General features: G+C 46.6%; 1 protein-coding gene across 1 annotated transcript; it reads left to right on the forward strand.

The window, feature by feature from the left end:
• Window positions 1–81: 81 nt before the first annotated feature.
• LOC311125044 (ADP-ribosylation factor-like protein 6-interacting protein 1) lies at window positions 82–27,328 on the forward strand. The gene is made up of 6 exons (XM_084199125.1): window positions 82–231; window positions 3,125–3,258; window positions 9,554–9,673; window positions 16,939–17,056; window positions 19,380–19,464; window positions 25,887–27,328. Exons 1-6 carry the CDS (start codon window positions 196–198, stop codon window positions 26,003–26,005), a joined length of 612 nt encoding a protein of 203 aa, XP_084055251.1. The 5' UTR covers window positions 82–195; the 3' UTR covers window positions 26,006–27,328.

Consider the following 27,328-nt stretch of genomic DNA (forward strand, 5'->3'; position numbering starts at 1 on the left):
AACTATATTACCCATAAAGCCTTTAGCCATGACGCGTTTTTTTTGTACGTGTTAAAAAAAACATCCTGCCAGGCAGCTAGCGGTTGGTTTGTGAAACCTGCAAGAGCCACAAAGACGAGAGGGAGGCGTCTGCTGCGTCCCTGGGTCGTTTCAAATTTGCCTTTAAAACATCGTAAGATTAAACAACCGCTAGTTATGGCAGAGGGAGACAACAAAAGCGCGAACGTACTCGTAAGTAACGTTATCCCACCTTCGACTTGACAAGCCTTTGTTCCTAAGCTAGTTAACGTCGTAGTGTTGCTTGACTCTTGCTGTCAACGGCCTTAATGCTAACAATTAGCCAGCTATGCTAGCATTAGTTGGACGTAGCTTGCTAGCGAAGAAGGATCAGTGAAAATGAAAACCGTGCCCAACAACACATTCAATCTTTAATCTGCCCGTCTGAGTGAATTAACCAAGTCATGGTTTGTTAGACGGCCTATATCATTTTACATAGGCCGATAACGTTAGCTACGCCAACAACATTAGTTATGTAGTCTAATATTGGCCTTTTAGCTAACATTATTGCTTATTATTTAGTTAACTAGCTGTTAACGCATGAGATCGCTAATTGATGAAAGGCGGTCTTTTAACTAGCATACAGCTAGCTGTGTTTATTTGACTGGCTACCCAACAGAGCAGCTGGCAGTAAGGTTATTTTAAATGTGACAGACGTTCAGCTGGCAATCCGAGCGAGCCTAATGTCTGGCTAATTTGTATCGTGTGGAATTCCCAACATTGCGCTACCTTAACTATTTGATCAGCCACAGAAAGATAACTAAGATATAGTTCAAAAGTTAGACGATTTACTCAGAGAATGTAGCATGATTAGAGTGAATAGTGTAATGAAGACCATGGTCAGAAGTGGTCACTGCTCCGACCGTTGGCAGAACGGTGCTAAATTCCAACGTCAACTGACAAGCTAGCTATTGGCTGCAGGTTCGTGTGTGATAAACGCGGAATAGAAAACCAAATGGATCATATTAATTAACAACGCTAAAACAGAATTGCAATATCTACCCTCCCCGGAAAACGGTTCATGTTTTCATAGTGAATGTCTTAGTCTAACCTTTTAGATTGCCATAGAAACGGCCCCTCTCAACATTTGATTGACCAGGGTTAGAGGAATAGAAAGCCACGGATCTGGGGGATGAATATGACGAGGGTATCAAGTTGATTTTGATTGGTCCAAAGCGCAGACGTTACCGTCTCCCAATGGCGAAAAATGGAAGAGAACTAGCGAAGGTCACTACATACTAACGTTATCATTTAATCAACACTTAAGTACAAGCATATTAGGTAGTAATATTGTAGAGAACAATCTAATTATTAATTGTATGTGATTCATAGTGACATGGGCTAAACTAGGTTTAGACATTAATTTAGTTGCACCCTCTTGAATTTATCTGTATTTCACTACATTCTCGAGCAGTGGTTCCCAAACTGTTGGGGGAGCCCCCCCCCCCCCCTCCCCCCCTATGTTTTTATTTGTATTTTAAGGAACTCAGTCCTGCTTTCAACTTACTGCTGAAAGTTGTAATAGTAGAACACAAGGTGCAATTTCTAAATTGGGTATTGCATCATCAGTTTCCCACTTGTCATGTCAGTCATTGCATTTCTTAGAGCTATTTATAACTTGTAAGTAATGTCCAGACTATCCCATGTCAACTAACGTTTTTTTAGCTAGGTATTTTTAGCCCATAGATTTTGTAATGTTCGAGTCATTCAAATCACATGAATACACATTAGACATGACAAAATGTATAGAATTGCAAGAAAATTAGCTTTAAAACTGCAAAAACAGTGTGACCATAGAAAGACGTGCTGTGCGTGGGGAAAAAGTTTGAACTGCTGTTCTAGAGCAGTGAGTGAACGCCCTAGAATCTGGTTGAAATTGTTTTCAGTCAAATTGTGCTTTGACAGCTTAATGATACCTCTCAGATGCGGCAGTCGGGCCTCGTCTGTCATTGATTACATTTAACCACTAAACAAATCTACCACAGAGGATCAACTGACAACTAGGATGGACCACGATGATGATCTGTCTCGAAAACAAGTCTGTAACGTTAATAGCTATGCCTTTTCCTGGCTGGCTGTGCGTCATGAGACGGCATGGTGTTTAGTGCCCTTGGAATGAGATGGCTGTATGAAGACAATGTGGGATTATTTCACTTCCCCGACCATTCACAAGGACACCTCTGTTTTCCTCAACCCCGTAGCTCTGCTCAGCTGCCAATTTTTTTTATTTCTTTTTTTGATTAATTTAACCTTTATTTAACCAGGCAGGTCAGTTAAGAACAAATTCTTATTTAAAATGCCGGCCTAACCCGGCCGACGCTGGGCCAGTTGTGCACCACCCTATGGGACTCCCAATCACGGCCAGATTGTGATACAGCCTGGAATCAAACCAGGGTCTAGTGAGGCCTCTAGCACTGAGAGATGCGGTGCCTTAGACTGCTGCGCCACTTGGGAGGGAACTGATAGTGGTAGATGGATGTTTGGAAGTCAGCAGGGCTTAAGGTATTAGCTAGCCTTGAGGAATTAAACAGTGGTATTTCTGTGGTGCAGTCTGAACCCTAGTCCCTATATAGTGCACTACGTTTGACCAGAGCCTATAAGGAATATGGTACCATTTGGTGCTCAGCCTTAGATTAGAGCTCTTTAGATTAATAGGCTAAACTGTCAACTATATGTGAATTGGAGTTCAGAGTTGTCTGGCTGAGAGTTGGCTGGCTTTTCTTCAGAGTCCACCAGTGAATCTGGAGTCCTTTTTCAACCCGTCCTGTTATCAGGCTACGTTTTCACTCACCTTGGGGGACTATTAATCAGACTGGTCAAATTGCTACTTTCTATGTCGGGAGCTGGGGATTTGTGTATCATTTAAACTGACCTTAACCCCATGGCTCTGCAATAGACTAGCGTCCTGTCCAGTGGGTGTACTTGTACATCAAGCTGCCTCACTCTACAAAAAACAGGAGATAAGCTCCTGTCTTATCGGCCGTTCTGGCTCGTACAAGGCTACTCCCTAACCTCTGTCTCTGTGTGTCTCCCTGTGTGTGTGGCTCTGGCGTGCTCCCTGCCCCAGGCCCAGGAGACGGCCCAGCTGGAGGAGCAGCTGCAGGGCTGGGGAGAGGTGATCCTGGCTGGGGACCAGGTGCTGCGCTGGAAGAAACCATGGTTCCCTGGAGCCCTGATGGCAGCCACCACACTGCTCTTCATGTGAGTAGAACTCACACATACACGCAATCAACATGATCACCTTTACCTGTAGCAGCATGGTGGCTCCAGCAGGATGTTGCAGTCAGCATGATCACCTTTACCTGTAGCAGCATGGTGGCTCCAGCAGGATGTTGCAGTCAGCATGATCACCTTTACCTGTAGCAGCATGGTGGCTCCAGCAGGGTGTTGCAGTCAGCATGATCACCTTTACCTGTAGCAGCATGGTGGCTCCAGCAGGGTGTTGCAGTCATTATAATTATTTGCTACATTAACACTGCACACCACACAGAGAAGGGACACACACACACACCACACAGAGAAGGGACACACACACACACACACACACACACACGGGACACACACACACACACACACAGAGAAGGGACACACACACACACACACCACACAGAGAAGGGACACACACACCACACAGAGAAGGGACACACACCACACAGAGAAGGGACACACACACACACCCACCACACAGAGAAGGGACACACACACACACACACACACCACACAGAGAAGGGACATTTTGAAGTGAGTGTAGGCCTACCGTTTATGCATTCGAATGGCCGATGTGCTTCCGGCGGTTACTCTATTGTCATGCTAGACACTCGTATTGTGAAACACTGCCAATTGGAGAAATAAAATCATACAGCCCTGGATAGCTGGGATCCACCTCTTTTCAGTAATTACCATCAAAACTGTTTTCCCAAGATTGCGTTTAGGAATTCTGCCCGGTGACTAGGCTTATTACAACACATTTCTTTCCACACAGCAATCAGCGGTGTGAGGAGTTGCGTGCTCTCGCCACCCGACAGTTGATATTCAGCTGATAAAAGTCGCTCTGGATAAGAGCGTCTGCTAAATGATGTAAATAAATAAACGACATGGCTACTTAACAGCTTCGGGAATTAATATAGACTACAAAATGTAATTATTACAACATTCTTTTTTATTTCTTCCTTTTATTTAACCAACAAGTGATGTCTGTAAATAATGTTCATGTCTTGACAAGCAAGCAGCTCCAGGTCCCCCAGAATTTAAAACGCATTTCCTGCAATTCTACACAGTTTAACATGATTTATTATGCCTCTCTTGGGGGCTATATGGAGGGGGCTAAATGGAGGGGGCTATATGGAGGGGTATTTTGAAAACGCAGTGTAAGTGGAAGGCTCCCCAACCCCCAAATAAATGATGAAAATGAACCTATAGACTGATGAGCATGACTGTCAAATATATTTTCGGCAGCTAACTGATTAGCGGTTAACATCACTACTTTATATGTACCCTCTCCCCATGTCGATAGGGGAAATGAATGTCCGAACAGTATAATTACTTTTAGCACAATGGCCATAACAAAAAAGTTTAACCGATTTTTATAAACCGTGTTGTCACTTGACTTGTGTGTTAAGGTGGAAGTTTTTTTTCTTGGTCAATACACATTACAAAAATAATTTGGCGTATGAAAATGTGGGCAGGGAACAAGCTACAACTGCTACTGACTGGTACTTAAAGAACTTGAATGAATGGATAAACCCAATTTGACTTTATAGCTCTTATTATAAAATGTCATGCATGTACATCACTCTTTAAGACATTATGCCTAGTGTGGCCCCCTGTAGCTCAGTTGGTAGAGCATGGCGCTTGCAACGCCAGAGTTGTGGGTTCGTTTCCCACGGGGGGCCAGTATGAAAATGAATGCACTCACTAACTGTAAGTCGCTCTGGATAAGAGCGTCTGCTAAATGACTAAAATGTAATATAAAGTACCGTCTTTCCTGTTACATCAGCTACTGTACCTGTATTTTGTCAAACCCAAACCTCAATATTTAGTGTGTGTACCATGTAAACATGTCTAACTGCACTCTGCATTCATTGTGTAGGTGTGAAACGCTTAAAGGCTCTTCCCAAAACAACAGTCCAAGCAGTGGGTGGCAACAAAAAATAATCTATAAACCAAAACGGTTCCAGTTCAGGTAGAAAGTGGTTGAGCAGGTGCCGGAGCGGTGACAGGATCTAACGGTGGATAACTGTCCATTTGGTTCAGCTGAAACGGGGTTGTGTCTCCAGTTTTCTTTTCGGGATCCGGACAAATGTTTCCAGGACACCGGAGTTGATGTGGGCAGCAAGATCCCTGTGGTCGCGAAAGCAAACGAACTGCTCCTCATCAATCAAATTCTCTGCAGCATAAGCATTCTTTAATGAGTTGGCATTGGAGCACAGTTGCCACAACTGCACCATCCATCTGCGTTCATCCTGGGGATGGGGTGGGGCTGTGGTCCCGCTGTAGCCTCGGTGGCTAGAGCGGTGGCGGCCGTACGAAGCTCAATTAGCCTCTTCTTCATCGTCGTACTCGGGCTCATAGCCGCGGGATGTAGGGGTGCTGCTGCACCCCCCCCAAAAAAATACTGGTCAGCGGTGCGGGGAGAAAAATACCCCCACCCCAAAACATCTTCCCACGGCCATGCTCGGGCTCAAATAATGACGACCCCATCAGCGCCCTTACAGTGGTTTTCTTAATCTCTCGTGAGTATTTCGTTGTCAGACATGTTTGTAACGCTAAGCTACTGTCTTCACTTCTCCCTGTATAACTCATCTGTAACGCTAGGCCACTGTCTTCTCCCTGTATAACTCATCTGTAACGCTAGGCCACTGTCTTCTCCCTGTATAACTCATCTGTAACGCTAGGCCACTGTCTTCTCCCTGTATAACTCATCTGTAACGCTAGGCCACTGTCTTCTCCCTGTATAACTCATCTGTAACGCTAGGTTACTGTCTTCACTTCTCCCTGTATAACTCATCTGTAACGCTAGGCCACTGTCTTCTCCCTGTATAACTCATCTGTAACGCTAGGCCACTGTCTTCTCCCTGTATAACTCATCTGTAACGCTAGGCTACTGTCTTCTCCCTGTATAACTCATCTGTAACGCTAAGCTACTGTCTTCTCTTCTCCCTGTATAACTCATCTGTAACGCTAGGCTACTATCTTCACTTCTCCCTGTATAACTCATCTGTAACGCTAGGCTACTATCTTCTCCCTGTATAACTCATCTGTAACGCTAGGCCACTGTCTTCACTTCTCCCTGTATAACTCATCTGTAACGCTAGGCTACTGTCTTCTCCCTGTATAACTCATCTGTAACGCTAGGCCACTGTCTTCTCCCTGTATAACTCATCTGTAACGCTAGGCCACTGTCTTCTCCCTGTATAACTCATCTGTAACGCTAGGTTACTGTCTTCTCTTCTCCCTGTATAACTCATCTGTAACGCTAGGCCACTGTCTTCACTTCTCCCTGTATAACTCATCTGTAACGCTAGGCTACTGTCTTCACTTCTCCCTGTATAACTCATCTGTAACGCTAGGCCACTGTCTTCACTTCTCCCTGTATAACTCATCTGTAACGCTAGGCCACTGTCTTCACTTCTCCCTGTATAACTCATCTGTAACGCTAGGCCACTGTCTTCTCCCTGTATAACTCATCTGTAACGCTAGGTTACTGTCTTCACTTCTCCCTGTATAACTCATCTGTAACGCTAGGCCACTGTCTTCACTTCTCCCTGTATAACTCATCTGTAACGCTAGGTTACTGTCTTCACTTCTCCCTGTATAACTCATCTGTAACGCTAGGCCACTGTCTTCACTTCTCCCTGTATAACTCATCTGTAACGCTAGGTTACTGTCTTCACTTCTCCCTGTATAACTCATCTGTAACGCTAGGCCACTGTCTTCACTTCTCCCTGTATAACTCATCTGTAACGCTAGGCCACTGTCTTCACTTCTCCCTGTATAACTCATCTGTAACGCTAGGCCACTGTCTTCTCCCTGTATAACTCATCTGTAACGCTAGGTTACTGTCTTCACTTCTCCCTGTATAACTCATCTGTAACGCTAGGCCACTGTCTTCACTTCTCCCTGTATAACTCATCTGTAACGCTAGGCTACTGTCTTCTCCCTGTATAACTCATCTGTAACGCTAGGTTACTGTCTTCTCTTCTCCCTGTATAACTCATCTGTAACGCTAGGCCACTGTCTTCTCTTCTCCCTGTATAACCCATCTGTAACGCTAGGCCACTGTCTTCTCTTCTCCCTGTATAACTCATCTGTAACGCTAGGCTACTGTCTTCTCTTCTCCCTGTATAACCCATCTGTAACGCTAGGCCACTGTCTTCTCTTCTCCCTGTATAACTCATCTGTAACGCTAGGCCACTGTCTTCACTTCTCCCTGTATAACCCATCTGTAACGCTAGGCCACTGTCTTCACTTCTCCCTGTATAACTCATCTGTAACGCTAGGTTACTGTCTTCTCCCTGTATAACTCATCTGTAACGCTAGGCCACTGTCTTCACTTCTCCCTGTATAACTCATCTGTAACGCTAGGCCACTGTCTTCACTTCTCCCTGTATAACTCATCTGTAACGCTAGGCCACTGTCTTCACTTCTCCCTGTATAACTCATCTGTAACGCTAGGCCACTGTCTTCACTTCTCCCTGTATAACTCATCTGTAACGCTAGGCCACTATCTTCACTTCTCCCTGTATAACTCATCTGTAACGCTAGGCTACTGTCTTCTCTTCTCCCTGTATAACTCATCTGTAACGCTAGGTTACTGTCTTCACTTCTCCCTGTATAACTCATCTGTAACGCTAGGCTACTGTCTTCTCTTCTCCCTGTATAACTCATCTGTAACGCTAGGCCACTGTCTTCACTTCTCCCTGTATAACTCATCTGTAACGCTAGGCCACTGTCTTCACTTCTCCCTGTATAACTCATCTGTAACGCTAGGCCACTATCTTCACTTCTCCCTGTATAACTCATCTGTAACGCTAGGCTACTGTCTTCTCTTCTCCCTGTATAACTCATCTGTAACGCTAGGCCACTGTCTTCACTTCTCCCTGTATAACTCATCTGTAACGCTAGGCCACTGTCTTCACTTCTCCCTGTATAACTCATCTGTAACGCTAGGTTACTGTCTTCTCCCTGTATAACTCATCTGTAACGCTAGGCTACTGTCTTCTCCCTGTATAACTCATCTGTAACGCTAGGCCACTGTCTTCACTTCTCCCTGTATAACTCATCTGTAACGCTAGGCCACTGTCTTCACTTCTCCCTGTATAACTCATCTGTAACGCTAGGTTACTGTCTTCACTTCTCCCTGTATAACTCATCTGTAACGCTAGGCCACTGTCTTCACTTCTCCCTGTATAACTCATCTGTAACGCTAGGCCACTGTCTTCACTTCTCCCTGTATAACCCATCTGTAACGCTAGGCCACTGTCTTCACTTCTCCCTGTATAACTCATCTGTAACGCTAGGCCACTATCTTCACTTCTCCCTGTATAACTCATCTGTAACGCTAGGCTACTGTCTTCTCTTCTCCCTGTATAACTCATCTGTAACGCTAGGTTACTGTCTTCACTTCTCCCTGTATAACTCATCTGTAACGCTAGGCTACTGTCTTCTCTTCTCCCTGTATAACTCATCTGTAACGCTAGGCCACTGTCTTCACTTCTCCCTGTATAACTCATCTGTAACGCTAGGCCACTGTCTTCACTTCTCCCTGTATAACTCATCTGTAACGCTAGGCTACTGTCTTCACTTCTGCCCTGAACAAAACTTGCATCTGTGATTGTGAATAAGGGCCATGCATGCAGTTTTTACGTCAAAGTCCACTCTAAAATGTGCAGTTTTGTCACACAACACAATGCCACAGATTTTGAGGGAGCGTGCAATTGGCATGCTGACTGCAGGAATGTCCACCAGAGCTTTTGCCAGAGAATTGAATGTTCATTTCTCTACCATAAACCGCTTCCAAAGTCGTTTTAGAGAATTTGGCGGTACGTCCAACCGGCCTTACAAATGGCGTCGTGTGGGTGAGCGGTTTGCTGACGTCACCATGGTGAACAGAGTGCCCCGCGGTGGGGTTATGGTATGGGCAGGCTACGGACGACGAACACCATTGCATTTTATCGATGGCCATTTGAATGCACAGAGATCCTGAGGCCCATTGTTGTGCCATTCATAGGGCCTAATGAGTTTATTTCAATTGACTGATTTCCTTTATATGAACTGTAACTCAGTAAAATCTTTGAAATTGTAGCATTTATAATTTTAGTTCGGTATAGTAAATGTAGCTTTTCAGACGTAACCCTTGATAGAAGACCTAATTTCTCTGGTCGCCGCTTGACTTTGTTTTGACCTGCAGTGGAATTGAGACGTCTGACCCTCTCTCCTTTTTTTTTTTTCTTCCCCGTCTTTCTCTACCTCTCCTTCCCTCCCTCCCTCTCTCCAGGATGATCTACTACCTGGACCCGTCGGTGCTGACCGGCCTGTCCTGCTCTATCATGCTGCTGTGTCTGTCTGACTACCTGGTGCCCACCCTCGCCCCCCGCGTCTTCGGATCCAACAAGTGGTGAGGGGAGGGGGGGTATATCTGGGGTACAGGGTGGGTGGGGTATATCAGGATTATAGGGTGGTATATTTGGGATACAGGGTATATCTGAGGTACACGGTGGTGGGTATATCTGGGGTACAGGGTGGGGGGTTATATCTAGGGCAGAGGAGTTTGGTATCATCTGTGGGTGAAACGGTGGGGGTGTCTGCTTAGGGGGGAGGGTGGCAGGACTTTAGGGGTTGTTGGCAGGAGGTAGGGGGTGTTTGTAGAGGTTCTGGGGGGGTGGTGTGTCGTTTGGGGACATAGTGTGATATTAGTGGAACATGACACCGGTGTACATCTAAAGGATCCAGGCGGTGGTGGTGTGATAAATAGCTTTTAATTACAGTTATAAAGCAGTGCTGCTGTGTGTGTGTGTGCACCAGTCTGTAGTTAGTGTTGTATCAGTACTGTCTCTAGCACCAGTCTGTAGTTAGTGGTGTATCAGGACTGTCTCCTGTCTCTAGCACCAGTCTGTAGTTAGTGGTGTATCAGGACTGTCTTTAGCACCAGTCTGTAGTTAGTGGTGTATCAGGACTGTCTCTAGCACCAGTCTGTAGTTAGTGGTGTATCAGGACTGTCTCCTTTCTCTAACACCAGTCTGTAGTTAGTGGTGTATCAGGACTGTCTCTAGCACCAGTCTGTAGTTAGTGGTGTATCAGGACTGTCCCCTGTCTCTAGCACCAGTCTGTAGTTAGTGGTGTATCAGTACTGTCTCTAGCACCAGTCTGTAGTTAGTGGTGTATCAGGACTGTCTCTAGCACCAGTCTGTAGTTAGTGGTGTATCAGGACTGTCTCTAGCACCAGTCTGTAGTTAGTGTTGTATCAGGACTGTCTCTAGCACCAGTCTGTAGTTAGTGTTGTATCAGGACTGTCTCCTGTCTCTAGCACCAGTCTGTAGTTAGTGGTGTATCAGGACTGTCTCTAGCACCAGTCTGTAGTTAGTGGTGTATCAGTACTGTCTCTAGCACCAGTCTGTAGTTAGTGGTGTATCAGTACTGTCTCTAGCACCAGTCTGTAGTTAGTGTTGTATCAGTACTGTCTCTAGCACCAGTCTGTAGTTAGTGGTGTATCAGTACTGTCTCTAGCACCAGTCTGTAGTTAGTGGTGTATCAGGACTGTCTCTAGCACCAGTCTGTAGTTAGTGGTGTATCAGTACTGTCTCTAGCACCAGTCTGTAGTTAGTGGTGTATCAGGACTGTCTCTAGCACCAGTCTGTAGTTAGTGGGGTATCAGTACTGTCTCTAGCACCAGTCTGTAGTTAGTGGTGTATCAGGACTGTCTCTAGCACCAGTCTGTAGTTAGTGGTGTATCAGTACTGTCTATAGCACCAGTCTGTAGTTAGTGGTGTATCAGTACTGTCTCTAGCACCAGTCTGTAGTTAGTGGTGTATCAGGACTGTCTCTAGCACCAGTCTGTAGTTAGTGGTGTGTCAGTACTGTCTCTAACACCAGTCTGTAGTTAGTGGTGTATCAGTACTGTCTCTAGCACCAGTCTGTAGTTAGTGGTGTATCAGTACTGTCCCCTGTCTCTAGCACCAGTCTGTAGTTAGTGGTGTATCAGGACTGTCTCTAGCACCAGTCTGTAGTTAGTGGTGTATCAGTACTGTCTCTAACACCACTCTGTAGTTAGTGGTGTATCAGTACTGTCTCTAGCACCAGTCTGTAGTTGGTGGTGTATCAGTACTGTCTCTAACACCAGTCTGTAGTTAGTGGTGTATCAGGACTGTCCCCTGTCTCTAGCACCAGTCTGTAGTTAGTGGTGTATCAGGACTGTCTCTAGCACCAGTCTGTAGTTAGTGGTGTATCAGGACTGTCCCCTGTCTCTAGCACCAGTCTGTAGTTAGTGGTGTATCAGGACTGTCTCTAGCACCAGTCTGTAGTTGGTGGAGTATCAGGACTGTCTCCAGCACCAGTCTGTAGTTGGTGGTGTATCAGGACTGTCTCTAGCACCAGTCTGTAGTTGGTGGTGTATCAGGACTGTCTCTAGCACCAGTCTGTAGTTAGTGGTGTATCAGGACTGTCCCCTGTCTCTAGCACCAGTCTGTAGTTAGTGTTGTATCAGTACTGTCTCTAACACCAGTCTGTAGTTAGTGGTGTATCAGTACTGTCCCCTGTCTCTAGCACCAGTCTGTAGTTAGTGGTGTATCAGGACTGTCTCTAGCACCAGTCTGTAGTTGGTGGTGTATCAGGACTGTCCCCTGTCTCTAGCACCAGTCTGTAGTTAGTGGTGTATCAGGACTGTCTCTAGCACCAGTCTGTAGTTAGTGGTGTATCAGTACTTTCCCCTGTCTCTAGCACCAGTCTGTAGTTAGTGGTGTATCAGGACTGTCTCTAGCACCAGTCTGTAGTTGGTGGTGTATCAGGACTGTCCCCTGTCTCTAGCACCAGTCTGTAGTTAGTGGTGTATCAGGACTGTCTCTAGCACCAGTCTGTAGTTAGTGGTGTATCAGTACTGTCTCTAGCACCAGTCTGTAGTAAGTGGTGTATCAGTACTGTCCCCTGTCTCTAGCACCAGTCTGTAGTTAGTGGTGTATCAGGACTGTCTCTAGCACCAGTCTGTAGTTAGTGGTGTATCAGGACTGTCTCTAGCACCAGTCTGTAGTTAGTGGTGTATCAGTACTGTCTCTAACACCACTCTGTAGTTGGTGGTGTATCAGTACTGTCTCTAGCACCAGTCTGTAGTTAGTGGTGTATCAGGACCGTCTCCTTTCTCTAACACCAGTCTGTAGTTAGTGGTGTATCAGGACTGTCTCCTGTCTCTAACACCAGTCTGTAGTTAGTGGTGTATCAGGACTGTCTCCTGTCTCTAGCACCAGTCTGTAGTTAGTGGTGTATCAGGACTGTCTCTACCACCAGTCTGTAATTAGTGGTGTATCAGGACTGTCCCCTGTCTCTAGCACCAGTCTGTAGTTAGTGGTGTATCAGGACTGTCTCTAGCACCAGTCTGTAGTTAGTTGTGTATCAGTACTGTCTCTAACACCAGTCTGTAGTTAGTGGTGTATCAGTACTGTCTCTAGCACCAGTCTGTAGTTAGTGGTGTATCAGTACTGTCTCCTGGCTCTAGCACCAGTCTGTAGTTAGTGGTGTATCAGTACTGTCTCTAGCACCAGTCTGTAGTTGGTGGTGTATCAGTACTGTCTCTAACACCAGTCTGTAGTTAGTGGTGTATCAGTACTGTCCCCTGTCTCTAACACCAGTCTGTAGTTAGTGTTGTATCAGGACCGTCTCCTTTCTCTAACACCAGTCTGTAGTTAGTGGTGTATCAAGACTGTCTCTAGCACCAGTCTGTAGTTAGTGGTGTATCAGGACTGTCTCCTGTCTCTAACACCAGTCTGTAGTTAGTGGTGTATCAGGACTGTCTCTAGCACCAGTCTGTAGTTAGTGGTGTATCAGTACTGTCTCCTTTCTCTAACACCAGTCTGTAGTTAGTGGTGTATCAGTACTGTCTCTAACACCAGTCTGTAGTTAGTGGTGTATCAGTACTGTCTCCTGTTCTAACACCAGTCTGTAGTTAGTGGTGTATCAGGACTGTCTCTAGCACCAGTCTGTAGTTAGTGGTGTATCAGTACTGTCTCCTGGCTTTAGCACCAGTCTGTAGTTAGTGGTGTATCAGGACTGTCTCTAGCACCAGTCTGTAGTTAGTGGTGTATCAGGACTGTCCCCTGTCTCTAGCACCAGTCTGTAGTTAGTTGTGTATCAGTACTGTCTCTAACACCAGTCTGTAGTTAGTGGTGTATCAGGACTGTCTCTAGCACCAGTCTGTAGTTAGTGGTGTATCAGTACTGTCTCTAGCACCAGTCTGTAGTTAGTGGTGTATCAGTACTGTCTCTAGCACCAGTCTGTAGTTAGTGGTGTATCAGGACTGTCTCTAGCACCAGTCTGTAGTTAGTGGTGTATCAGGACTGTCTCCTGTCTCTAACACCAGTCTGTAGTTAGTGGTGTATCAGTACTGTCCCCTGTCTCTAGCACCAGTCTGTAGTTAGTGGTGTATCAGTACTGTCTCCTGTCTCTAGCACCAGTCTGTAGTTAGTGGTGTATCAAGACTGTCTCTAACACTAGTCTGTAGTTAGTGGTGTATCAGGACTGTCTCTAGCACCAGTCTGTAGTTTGTGGTGTATCAGTACTGTCTCTAGCACCAGTCTGTAGTTAGTGGTGTATCAGTACTGTCTCTAGCACCAGTCTGTAGTTAGTGGTGTATCAGTACTGTCTCTAGCACCAGTCTGTAGTTAGTGGTGTATCAGTACTGTCCCCTGTCTCTAGCACCAGTCTGTAGTTAGTGGTGTATCAGTACTGTCTCCTGTCTCTAGCACCAGTCTGTAGTTAGTGGTGTATCAAGACTGTCTCTAACACTAGTCTGTAGTTAGTGGTGTATCAGGACTGTCTCTAGCACCAGTCTGTAGTTTGTGGTGTATCAGTACTGTCTCTAGCACCAGTCTGTAGTTAGTGGTGTATCAGTACTGTCTCCTGTCTCTAGCACCAGTCTGTAGTTTGTGGTGTATCAGTACTGTCTCTAGCACCAGTCTGTAGTTAGTGTTGTATCAGTACTGTCTCTAGCACCAGTCTGTAGTTTGTGGTGTATCAGGACTGTCTCCTGTCTCTAGCACCAGTCTGTAGTTAGTGGTGTATCAGTACTGTCTCTAGCACCAGTCTGTAGTTGGTGTCGGATGTCTAGTGACCCAGCCCCATTCCCTGTCCTAGACCCTGACCACCGCTCTAGACCCAGACTTAGACACAGCCGCTGTCCCCAGTCTCAGTCCCAGCCATAGACCCTGACCACCGCTCTAGACCCAGACTTAGACACAGCCGCTGTCCCCAGTCTCAGTCCCAGCCATAGCCTGACTTGGCTGTTTGTTAGCAGTCCCAGCCTAGGGTTGGGCGGTATCCAGATTTACATACCTTCATACAGTTCCTGTACCATACCGGGTACACGGTATTTCCAGCAGTGCACACACGGGGCGCTATTTCTTTCCAAATGATAAAATAATGTATGCTAACAAAGTACTAGCGAATTTCCATCACAGATGCGAGCTAAATGCTAACAAGCAAACATAAACGAAATGCAAGGACTGACAAACCAGCTCATTAATGTGTACAGCTATCTCAAAAAGCTACTCACACTTGATCCAGAAGAGGATTTATTCTCTGCTGTAACCAAGAATAATATATAATAATATGCCATTTAGCAGACGCTTTTATCCAAAGCGACTTAGTCATGTGCGCATACATTTTTACGTATGGGTGGTCCCGGGGATCGAACCCACTACCCTGGCGTTACAAGCGCCATGCTCTACCAATTGAGCTACAGAGGACCACAATAACCTTGATATTGCAAACTAGCCTTCTAATGTTATAGCTAGCAAGTTAGCAAACCAAATGCATAGCTGGAACCCTGAGCTGGAGAAAATGTATTTGGTACATCTTTTAGTTATAAGATATTTATCTAACTATAAGCGACTGGTGTTAGAGTGCTGCTCAACAATGGATTGTCACGTTTGCTCCATGTGCTCATTGTAAACAAACTGGCTCAAATTTTAAAAATCATACCGGCGGTACTTCAAAATACCCCCGGTATACCGCCCAAGTCTACCCCCAGTCTGAAGTTGATGGGGTGTATCAGATGCCGGTAGTGGTTCTGCCCTAGGCCAAGCCCCTGACCTGAGTCCCAGTCTTAGACACTGTCTCCAGCCCTTGTCCTATGCACAGACTGACTGTCTGTCCCTTAGGGAAAAGATATAGGATCGCTCTTATCCAAAGCTACTTACAGGAGTAATTAGGGATAAGTGCCTTGCTTAAGGGCACATCGACAGATTTTCACCTAGTCTGCTCGGGGACTCAAACAGCGACCTTTCGGTTACTGGCCCAACGCTCTTAACCTCTAGGCTACCTGCCGCCCTCTGACCTTTGGAAGGAAAGGAGATCAGTGGGGGAGGATTTAGAGGTATCTCTCTGTAGCCCATTAGAGGATTTAGAGGTATCTCTCTGTAGCCCTTTAGAGGATTTAGAGGCATATCTCTGTAGCCCTTTAGAGGATTTAGAGGTATCTCTCTGTAGCCCATTAGAGGATTTAGAGGTATCTCTCTGTAGCCCATTAGAGGATTTAGAGGTATCTCTCTGTAGCCCTTTAGAGGATTTAGAGGCATATCTCTGTAGCCCTTTAGAGGATTTAGAGGTATCTCTCTGTAGCCCATTAGAGGATTTAGAGGTATCTCTCTGTAGCCCTTTAGAGGATTTAGAGGCATATCTCTGTAGACCTTTAGAGGATTTAGAGGTATCTCTCTGTAGCCCATTAGAGGATTTAGAGGTATCTCTCTGTAGCCCTTTAGAGGAATCTCTCTGTAGCCCTTTAGAGGATTTAGAGGTATCTCTCTGTAGCCCATTAGAGGATTTAGAGGTATCTCTCTGTAGCCCTTTAGAGGATTTAGAGGTATCTCTCTGTAGCCCATTAGAGGATTTAGAGGCATCTCTCTGTAGCCCTTTAGAGGATTTAGAGGCATCTCTCTGTAGCCCTTTAGAGGATTTAGAGGCATATCTCTGTAGCCCATTAGAGGATTTAGAGGTATCTCTCTGTAGCCCTTTAGAGGATTTAGAGGCATATCTCTGTAGCCCATTAGAGGATTTAGAGGTATCTCTCTGTAGCCCTTTAGAGGATTTAGAGGCATATCTCTGTAGCCCTTTAGAGGATTTAGAGGCATATCTCTGTAGCCCTTTAGAGGATTTAGAGGCATATCTCTGTAGCCCATTAGAGCTGTGAAGGGAGATGGCTTTAGAGCAGGGTTTGCAGACACATCCATGCACACGCATACACTCACTCAGAGGACCTGCATACATACAAGCCCTACACACACACACACACACACACACACACACACACACACACTGGGTCTATGTTAGTGTCTGTCAGTGTGAGTCCTGCTGGTTCATAAGGCCATGTTCTGACCTGAGCCTGAAATAGGTAGTTGTGGCTCAGCAGAAATGAAGGGCACTTCCCCAACTGCCTTGTCAATGGGACCATATGATATCTGATAGGCTCAACTCATTCTACTGAACCGGTTCTGATCAAGTGTTCCTGTTCAGATGGATGGAGGGATAGCTGTTGACTGAATAAAAGGACTGGTCTTGGATATAATAATACTATCTCTTTCTTTCCTCCCCCTTCCTCCTCCCTCACTCTCCTCCTCTCCTCTCCCCCTCCTCCCTCCCTCTCCTCTCCTCCTCTCCTCTCCCCCTCCTCCCTCCCTCCAGGTCTTCAGAGCAGCAGCAGCGTTTCCATGAGATCTGTGGTAACCTGGTGAAGACTCAGCGTCGTGTCCTGGGCTGGTGGAAAAGACTCTTCGCCCTCAAGGAGGAGAAACCCAAGATGGTAAACACACAGTCCCACTTTAGCTCTGCTGTGTGTTTTAGAACAGGGTCTCCATCTTTCCATCTGCCGTCTGTTTTAGAACAGGGTCTCTCTGTATCTGTCTGTTTTAGAACAGGGTCTCTCTGTATCTGTCTTGTTTTAGAACAGGGTCTCTCTGTATCTGTCTTGTTTTAGAACAGGGTCTCTCTGTATCTGTCTTGTTTTAGAACAGGGTCTCTCTGTATCTGTCTGTTTTAGAACAGGGTCTCTCTGTATCTGTCTTGTTTTAGAACAGGGTCTCTCTGTATCTGTCTTGTTTTAGAACAGGGTCTCTCTGTATCTGTCTTGTTTTAGAACAGGGTCTCTCTGTATCTGTCTTGTTTTAGAACAGGGTCTCTCTGTATCTGTCTTGTTTTAGAACAGGGTCTCTCTGTATCTGTCTTGTTTTAGAACAGGGTCTCTCTGTATCTGTCTTGTTTTAGAACAGGCTCTCTCTGTATCTGTCGCATGTTAGCTGATTCAGCCTGCTGCTCCATTTAGCTTGCTGTAAATTAGGCTGCTGTGAAGCACAGGTTAAATCAAATCAAATCAAATGTTATTGGTCACATGCGCCGAATACAACAGGTGCAGACATTACAGTGAAATGCTTACTTACAGCCCTTAACCAACAGTGCATTTATTTTTAACAAAAACAGTAAAAATAAAACGACAACAAAAAAAGTGTTGAGAAAAAAAGAGCAGAAGTAAAATAAAATAACAGTAGGGAGGCTATATATACAGGGGGGTACCGTTGCAGAGTCAATGTGCGGGGGCACCGGCTAGTTGAGGTAGTTGAAGTAATATGTACATGTGGGTAGAGTTAAAGTGACTATGCATAAATTATTAACAGAGTAGCAGCAGCGTAAAAAGGATGGGGTGGGGGGGCAGTGCAAATAGTCCGGGTAGCCATGATTAGCTGTTCAGGAGTCTTATGGCTTGGGGGTAGAAGCTGTTGAGAAGTCTTTTGGACCTAGACTTGGCACTCCGGTACCGCTTGCCGTGCGGTAGCAGAGAGAACAGTCTATGACAATTTTGAGGGACTTCCTCTGACACCACCTGGTATAGAGGTCCTGGATGGCAGGAAGCTTGGCCCCAGTGATGTACTGGGCCGTACGCACTACCCTCTGTAGTGCCTTGCGGTCGGAGGCCAAGCAGTTGCCATACCAGGCGGTGATGCAACCAGTCAGGATGCTCTCGATGGTGCAGCTGTATAATTTTTTGAGGATCTGAGGACCCATGCCAAATCTTTTCAGTCTCCTGAGGGGGAATAGGCTTTGTCGTGCCCTCTTCACGACTGTCTTGGTGTGTTTGGACCATGATAGTTCGTTGGTGATGTGGACACCAAGGAACTTGAAGCTCTCAACCTGTTCCACTACAGCCCCGTCGATGAGAATGGGGGCGTGCTCAGTCCTCTTTTTTTTCCTGTAGTCCACAATCATCTCCTTTGTCTTGGTCACGTTGAGGGAGAGGTTGTTGTCCTGGCACCACACGGCCAGGTCTCTGACCTCCTCCCTATAGGCTGTCTCATCGTTGTCGGTGATCAGGCCTACCACTGTTGTGTCGTCGGCAAACTTAATGATGGTGTTGGAGTCGTGCCTGGCCATGCAGTCATGGGTGAACAGAGAGTACAGGAGGGGACTGAGCACGCACCCCTGGGGGGCTCCCGTGTTGAGGATCAGTGTGGCAGATGTGTTGTTACCTACCCTTACCACCTGGGGGCGGCCCGTCAGGAAGTCCAGGATCCAGTTGCAGAGGGAGGTGTTTAGTCCCAGGATCCTTAGCTTAGTGATGAGCTTAGAGGGCACTATGGTGTTGAATGCTGAGCTGTAGTCAATGAATAGCATTCTCACGTAGGTGTTCCTCTTGTCCAGGTGGGAAAGGGCAGTGTGGAGTGCAATAGAGATTGCATCATCTGTGGATCTGTTGGGGCGGTATGCAAATTGGAGTGGGTCTAGGGTTTCTGGGATAATGCTGTTGATGTGAGCCATGACCAGCCTTTCAAAGCACTTCATGGCTACAGACGTCAGTGTAGCACAGCTCAGATGGATGTTTCTTCTGTTCTCATGTAATCTTCCTCTTCACCTCCTGCCTGTGTCCCAACGGGGGGAAAACAAAGGGGGCGGGGCATTATGACGTGGTTAGTTAAAATGTTAACTACCTATCCAGGCGTTCTGAGATCTGGCATGTGTCTGCAACGTAGTCGGGCAGGAAGTCAACCAATGGGTTGGTCTCTCCCGTCAACGCCAAGCTGCATCTGTTTCTGGTTTAACCTGTAGTGATGTCACTTCTGGTTGTCTTCCCACAGTACTTTGCGTCGGTGATCAGCAGTCTGGTGACGGTGGCCTGGATGGGACAGCAGGTCCACAACCTTTTCCTCACCTACCTGATTGGTACGTACCAACACCTGCCTGTCCCCTCCCAACCTGTACCCTACCTCCCAACCTGTACCACCCTACCTCCCTACCTGTACCACCTCCCAACCTGTACCTCCCTACCTCCCTACCTGTACCTCCCTACCTGTACCACCCTACCTCCCTACCTGTACCACCCTACCTCCCTACCTGTACCACCCTACCTCCCTACCTGTACCACCCTACCTCCCTACCTGTACCTCCCTACCTGTACCACCCTACCTGTACCACCCTACCTCCCTACCTGTACCTCCCTACCTGTACCTCCCTACCTGTACCACCCTACCTCCCTACCTGCCTGTCCCCTCCCAACCTGTACCCTACCTCCCTACCTGTACCACCTCCCTACCTGTACCACCCTACCTCCCTGCCTGTCCCCTCCCAACCTGTACCCTACCTCCCTACCTGTACCCTACCTCCCTACCTGTACCACCCTACCTCCCTACCTGTACCACCCTACCTCCCTACCTGTACCACCCTACCTCCCTACCTGTACCACCCTACCTCCCTACCTGTACCTCCCTACCTGTACCACCCTACCTCCCTACCTGTACCACCCTACCTCCCTACCTGTACCACCCTACCTCCCTACCTGTACCACCCTACCTCCCTACCTGTACCACCCTACCTCCCTACCTGTACCACCCTACCTCCCTACCTGTACCACCCCACCTCCCTACCTGTCCCCTCCCAACCTGTCCCCTACCTCCCTACCTGTACCACCCCACCTCCCTACCTGTACCCTACCTCCCTACCTGTACCACCCCACCTCCCTACCTGTACCACCCTACCTCCCTACCTGTACCCTACCTGTACCACCCCACCTCCCTACCTGTACCACCCCACCTCCCTACCTGTACCACCCCACCTCCCTACCTGTACCACCCCACCTCCCTACCTGTACCACCCCACCTCCCTACCTGTACCACCCCACCTCCCTACCTGTACCACCCCACCTCCCTACCTGTACCACCCCACCTCCCTACCTGTACCACCCCACCTCCCTACCTGTACCACCCCACCTCCCTACCTGTACCACCCTACCTCCCTAACTGTACCACCCTACCTCCCTACCTGTACCACCCTACCTCCCTACCTGTACCTCCCTACCTGTACCTCCCTACCTCCCTACCTGCCTGTCCCCTCCCAACCTGTACCCTACCTCCCTACCTGTACCACCTCCCTACCTGTACCACCCTACCTCCCTGCCTGTCCCCTCCCAACCTGTACCCTACCTCCCTACCTGTACCACCCTACCTGTACCACCCTACCTCCCTACCTGTACCACCCTACCTCCCTACCTGTACCACCCTACCTCCCTACCTGTACCACCCTACCTCCCTACCTGTACCACCCTACCTCCCTACCTGTACCACCCCACCTCCCTACCTGTCCCCTCCCAACCTGTCCCCTACCTCCCTACCTGTACCACCCCACCTCCCTACCTGTACCCTACCTCCCTACCTGTACCACCCCACCTCCCTACCTCTACCTCCCTACCTGTACCCTACCTGTACCACCCTACCTGTACCCTACCTGTACCCTACCTGTACCACCCCACCTCCCTACCTGTACCACCCCACCTCCCTACCTGTACCACCCCACCTCCCTACCTGTACCACCCCACCTCCCTACCTGTACCACCCTACCTCCCTACCTGTACCACCCCACCTCCCTACCTGTACCACCCCACCTCCCTACCTGTACCACCCTACCTCCCTGCCTGTCCCCTCCCAACCTGTCCCCTACCTCCCTACCTGTACCTCCCTACCTGTACCACCCCACCTCCCTACCTGTACCCTACCTCCCTACCTGTACCACCCTACCTCCCTACCTGTACCACCCCACCTCCCTACCTGTACCTCCCTACCTGTACCTCCCTACCTGTACCACCCCACCTCCCTACCTGTACCCTACCTCCCTACCTGTACCACCCCACCTCCCAACCTGTACCCTACCGTCCTACCTGTATCCTACCTGTACCCTACTTACAGTGCCTTCAGAAAGTATTCACACACCTTGACTGGATTAAATTGAGATTTTGTGTCACTGATCTACACACAGTACCCCATAATGTCAAAGTGGAATTATGTAGTTTTTTTTGGGGGGCACATTTATTAAAATGAAAAGCGGAAATGTCTTTAGTCAATAGGTATTCAACCCCTTTGTTATGGCAAGCCTAAAGTTTAGGAGTAAAAATGTGCTTCACAAGTTGCATGGACTCACTCGGTGTGCAATAATAGTGTTTAATGGGATTTTTGAATGACTACCTCATCTATTACATACAATTATCTGCAAGGTCCCTCAGTCGAGCAGTGAATTTCAAACACAGATTCAAACACAAAGACAAGGGAGGTTTTCCAATGCCTCATAAAGAAGGGCACCTATTGGTAGATGGGTTTTAAAAAAAGCTGACATTGAATGTCCCTTTTTGAGCATGATGAAGTTATTAATTACACTTTGGATGGTGTATCAATACACCCAGTCACTACAAAGATACAGGCGTCCTTCCTAACTCAGTTGCAGGAGAGGAAGGAAACCGCTCAGGGATTTCACCATGCCAATGGTGACTTTAAAACAGTTAGTTTAATGGCTGTGATATGAGTAAACTGAGGATGGATCAACAACATTGTAGTTACTCCACAATACTAACCTAAGTGAAAAGAAGGTAGCCTGTACAGAGTAAAAAAGATTCCAAAACATGCATCCTGTTCGCAACAAGCCACTAAAGTAATACTGCAAAAAATGTGGCAAAGCAATTCACTTTTTTTCCTGAATACAAACTGTTATGTTTGGGGCAAATCCAATACAACACATTACTGAGTACCATTCTCCATATTTTCAAGCATAGTGGTGGCTGCATCATGTTATGGGTATGCTTGTAATCGTTAAGGACTGGGGAGTTTTTCTGGATTAAAAAATAAACTGAATGGAGCTAAGCACAGGCAAAATCCTAGAGGGAAACCTGGTTCAGTCTGCTTTCCACCAGACACTGAGATTAATTAACCTTTCAGCAGGACAATAACCTAAAACACAAGGCCAAATCTACACTGGAGTTTCTTACTAAGAATACGGTGAATGTTCCTGAGTGGCAGTTAGTTTTGACTTAAATCTGCTTGAAAATCTATAGCAAGACTTGAAATGGTTGTCTAGCAATGATAAACAACCAATTTGACAGAGCTTGAAGAATTTTGAAAATAATAATGGGTCCAGGTTTACAAAGCTCTTAGACTTGCCCAGAAAGACTCACAGCTGTCATCTCTGCCAAAGGTGATTCTAACGTCTATTGACTCAGGGGTGTGAATACTTATGTAAATGAGATTTCTGTATTTCATTTTTATACATTTGTAAACATGACTAAAAACATGTTTTCATTTTCTCATTATGGGGTATTGTGTGTAGACACAACAAAATGTGGAATAAGTCAAGGGGTATGAATACTTTCTGAAGACACTACCTACCTGTACTCGGCCAACCTGTACTAAACCCACCTGGGCTAATGGCTAACTCGGCCAACCTGTACTAAACCCACCTGGGCTAATGGCTAACTCGGCCAACCTGTACTAAACCCACCTGGGCTAATGGCTAACTCGGCCAACCTGTACTAAACCCACCTGGGCTAATGGCTAACTCGGCCAAAGGGTTCCAGTACTGTAGCTTACTCATTGCTGCATTATTTCACAAAGTCCTGATGTTCTTCTGGTATTCTGGTCCAATCAGGTTAATACAAGCAGTAGCTGCTCTCTCTTCTGGTTTCTCCTGCTGGTATAGTACAGATTATGACAGTTAAACCACCTGACCCCACTAGAGAAGTGACTACATAGGAAGGATGTACAAAGGTTGGCAATAAGGGAAGGGAAGTGGAGTGTATCTCCTTGGCCGTGTCCCAAACGGCATCCTGTTCTCTATAGGTCCTGGTCTAAAGTAGTGCACTACATAGGGAATAGGGCACCATTTTGGATACACAGCCTGTCAGTTTATGGATGTTTCCCAACATGAGTCAAATCTGACGCAAATGTTACTTGGTTTATACATTTGTTTGTTAAATGTCTTTGCATACCAGGCCAGCACAACAAGTATTGATTGGCACCCTATTCACTATATAGTGTTCTACTTTTTGACCAGGGCCTATAGGGATAGTGCACTATATAGGGAATAGGGTGCGATTTCAAACTGAGACCCAGCATTAGCTATATATATTCCAAACATCATCGGAGACTTTGGCTAATTATTGGTCTGACTGAGTAGCTATAACAGACAAGCACAAGGGCCCCATACTGCTTAGAGAAAGGGTTATATATCATAACATGAGTCCCAAATGGCACCCTATTAGGGGAACCCCATAGGGCTCTGGTCAAAAGTAGTGCACTACATAGGGAATAGTGTGCCGTTTGGGAGGCAAACCTAGTCTATTTTAATTTTTTTTCCCCCAGTTTGCCAGACAGAGTAACTCTCCTCCAGAATCCTGACTTGTTTAAATGTGGTGAGACATTGTTCCGGTAAACGTGGAGTAGGTGGATTGTTTTATAGATGTGCATTCAGAAAGTATTCAGACCCCTCGACTTTTTCCACACTGTTACGTTACAGCATTATTCTAAAATTGATTACATTATTTGGTTTCCTCGTCAATCTCTATACACAATACCCCATAATGACAAAGTGAAAAGTTTTTAATACATTTTTGCTAATTTATTTAAAAAACATACCTTATTTACATGAGTATTCAGACCCTTTATGAGTTCAGGTGCATCCTGTTTCCATTGATCTTCCTTGATGTTTCTACAACTTGATTGGAGGCCACCTGTGGTAAATTCAATTGATTGGAAATTATTTAGAAAGGCACACACCTGTCTAATGTCTAAGGTCCCACAGTTGACAGTGCATGTCAGAGCAAAAACCACGCCATGAGGTCGAAGGAATTGTCCGTAGTGCTCCGAGACAGGATTGTGTCGAGGCACAGATCTGGGGAAGGGTACTAAAACATTTCTGCAGCATTGAAGGTCCCCAAGAATACAGTGGCCTCCATCATTCTTAAATGGAAGAAGTTTGGAATCACCAGGACTCTTCCTAGAGCTGGTCGCCCAGCCAAACTGAGCAATCGGGGGAGAAGGGCCTTGGTCAGGGAGGTGACCAAGAACCCGATGGTCACTCTGACAGAGCTCAAGAGTTCCTCTGTGGAGATGGGAGAACCTTCCAGAAGGACAACCATCTCTGCAGCACTCCACCAATTAGGCCTTTTATGGTAGAGTGGCCAGACGGAAGACACTCCTCAGTAAAAGGCACATGACAGCCCGTTTGGGGTTTGCCAAAAGGCACCTAAGGACTCTCAGACCATGAGAAACAAAATTCTCTGGTCTGATGAAACCAAGATTGAACTCTTTGGCCTGAATGCCAAGCGTCACATCTGGAGGAAACCTGGCACCATCCCTACGGTGAAGCATGGTGGTGGCAGCATCATGCTGTGGGGATGTTTTTCAGCGGCAGGGACTGGAAGACTAGTCAGGATCGAGGGAAATATTAACAGAGCAAAGTACAGAGAAATCTTTGATGAAAACCTGCTCCAGACCTCAGACTGGGGTGAAGGTTCATCTTCCAACAGCTCAACGACCCTAAGCACACAGCCAAGACAATGCGGGAGTGGCTTCGGGACTAGTCTTTGAATGTCCTTGAGTGGTCGCGCCAGAGCCCGGACTTGAATCTGATCGAACATCTCTGGAGACCTGAAAATAGCTGTGCAGCGACGCTCCCCATCCAACCTGACCGAGCTTGAGAGGATCTGCAGAGAAGAATGGGAGAAACTCCCCAAATACAGGTGTGCCAAGCTTGTAGTGTCATACCCAAGAAGACCCGAGGCTGTAATCGCTGCCAAAGGTTCTTCAACAAAGTACTGAGTAAAGGGTCTGAATACTTATGTAAATGTGATATTTCCTTTTTTTTATACATTTGCAAATGTTTCTAAAAACCTGTTTTAGCTTTGTCATTATGGGGTATTGTGTGTAGATTGAGGGGGGGGGGGGACAATTTTAAACCATTTTAGAATAAGGCTGTAATGTAACAGAAGTGAAGGGGTCTGAATACTTTCCGAATGCACTGTATAGTTTAATAGACCCGTTAGGAAGCGAACGGCTCAGTGGTGGAGGGACTAACCTGAGCTTGTCCAATAAGAGAGGCTGGTTTTGCTATGGTTTGATACATTATGCACTAATGAAAACAGCCCTTCTTTAAGCAGTATCCTGTGTTTGGTCCTCCTTGCTCAGGGAATATGACAGTTGGTCAATCGGACTGACCGTTAAACCGGTCTGATTGGTCAGCTGCTCCCACCAAAATAGATATTATTGGTACACTCATGGCTACACTACATGAGGACATGTAGTGACTCTTTGTGTTTCCTGTGTCCCCAGTGAGTTTCCTGCTCCTGCTTCCTGGTCTGAACCAGCATGGCGTCATCAGCAAGTACGCTGGCATGGCCAAGAGAGAGATCAACAAACTGCTGAAACAGAAGGAGAAGAAGAATGAATAGAAAGAAAGGGAAGAAGAGGGGATCTGTGAGACGAGACGAACGAGAGAAAAGAGGAAGAAGAAACCAGTAGATGGAACGTAAAAGAAAACAAGCTTCAACTAAGTACTTGTGTACTTCCTCAGTCTGCTCAGACCAACTCTACACACGCTCTCTCCCCCCCCCCTTGACCTCTGACCCCTGTCACCTAACCAACCAATCACCTGGTGGGATTTGTGTTTCAACAGGAAGTGTTTTCCCACATATCCTCCCATGCATGCAGTCAGTCGCCACGTCGGTCAGGGCTTTAGTTCACCAGTAGACCACACTGAAACGTTACAACGCACACACACACACACACACGTGTGTCTGTCTGTAGAGCCTGTATGAACGTGTTTAAGATGCCAGTCACTGTCAGTAATACTCTAGTGAAAGACTACTGAACAGAAACCTCTAGCAATATTGCGTATGATTATTATCAAACACCCCACACATGTAATACCATCACAAAACAATATATAATACAAGTCAGTCTCCCAGTGAGGATGGTTGGTGTAATGGACATACTGATGAGGGGTAGGTAGTGTCAGTATTGTTTCAGAAGGCTGCTGTTGCCGCTGCTCCTTGACCTTTTTTAGGTTCCTGCTTCTGTCTCATTTTAAGATTGCACTGAAACTGTAGAAGAAACTGGAGTTTAGAGTAGAGAAGCAGACCTAGGTTGATGTCCCAAATGGCACCCTATTCCCTACACAGTGCACTACTTTAGACGCTCTCGTCAAAAGTAGTGCACTATCTAGGGAATAGGGTAGCGTGCCATTTGGACTCGAGGGCCTAGTCTCTGGTGATGTTTGGAATATATATATATATAATATGCTGGTCTGCGTCTGAAATGGCACCCTATTCCCTCTGTAGTGCACTACGTAGGGATTAGGGTGCCATTGGAAGACTCAACCCTGGTGTGAGCTGAGACTGGTTTCAGACCCGTACTTAGAGACAGGTCTAGGATCAGCGAAACCTGCCCCCTACCCCATGACCTTACTGATTTAGGGGGAGGAACACCAATCTGGCCTTGGATCAGTGTCTAGTCCAGGTGGACTTGATCCTACTATAGAACCACTGCTGTAACGCTGCTAGCTGGTCCTGCTAGAGCCCTTTATCTGTCCCTCCGGCCCTCTGTCTCTCTGGTCGGGGGGGGGGTGATTGTAAATAAGCCAATCCTCTCTTTCTCTCTCTCTGGTCTGTCTGTTTTTGTCCTTTACCTATCTCACTGTTCCTCGCCTCCATTTCATCAGTTTTTTTTTTTTTGACTTCTCTACGAAGAATGAATAAAGTCAGATTTTAAATTGA

Source organism: Coregonus lavaretus (genome assembly GCF_964263955.1).
Source record: "Coregonus lavaretus genome assembly, contig: HAP1_SCAFFOLD_343, whole genome shotgun sequence".
In the NCBI taxonomy this organism is placed as follows: Eukaryota; Metazoa; Chordata; class Actinopteri; order Salmoniformes; family Salmonidae; genus Coregonus; species Coregonus lavaretus.

Coding starts and splice junctions, on each gene's coding strand:
- LOC311125044 (XM_084199125.1), top strand. CDS start 196: ATGGCAGAGGGAGACAACAAAAGCGCGAACGTACTC. Junction 9,674..16,938: donor GTCTTCGGATCCAACAAGTG/GTGAGGGGAGGG, acceptor CCCTCCCTCCAG/GTCTTCAGAGCAGCAGCAGC. Junction 17,057..19,379: donor AGGAGGAGAAACCCAAGATG/GTAAACACACAG, acceptor GTCTTCCCACAG/TACTTTGCGTCGGTGATCAG.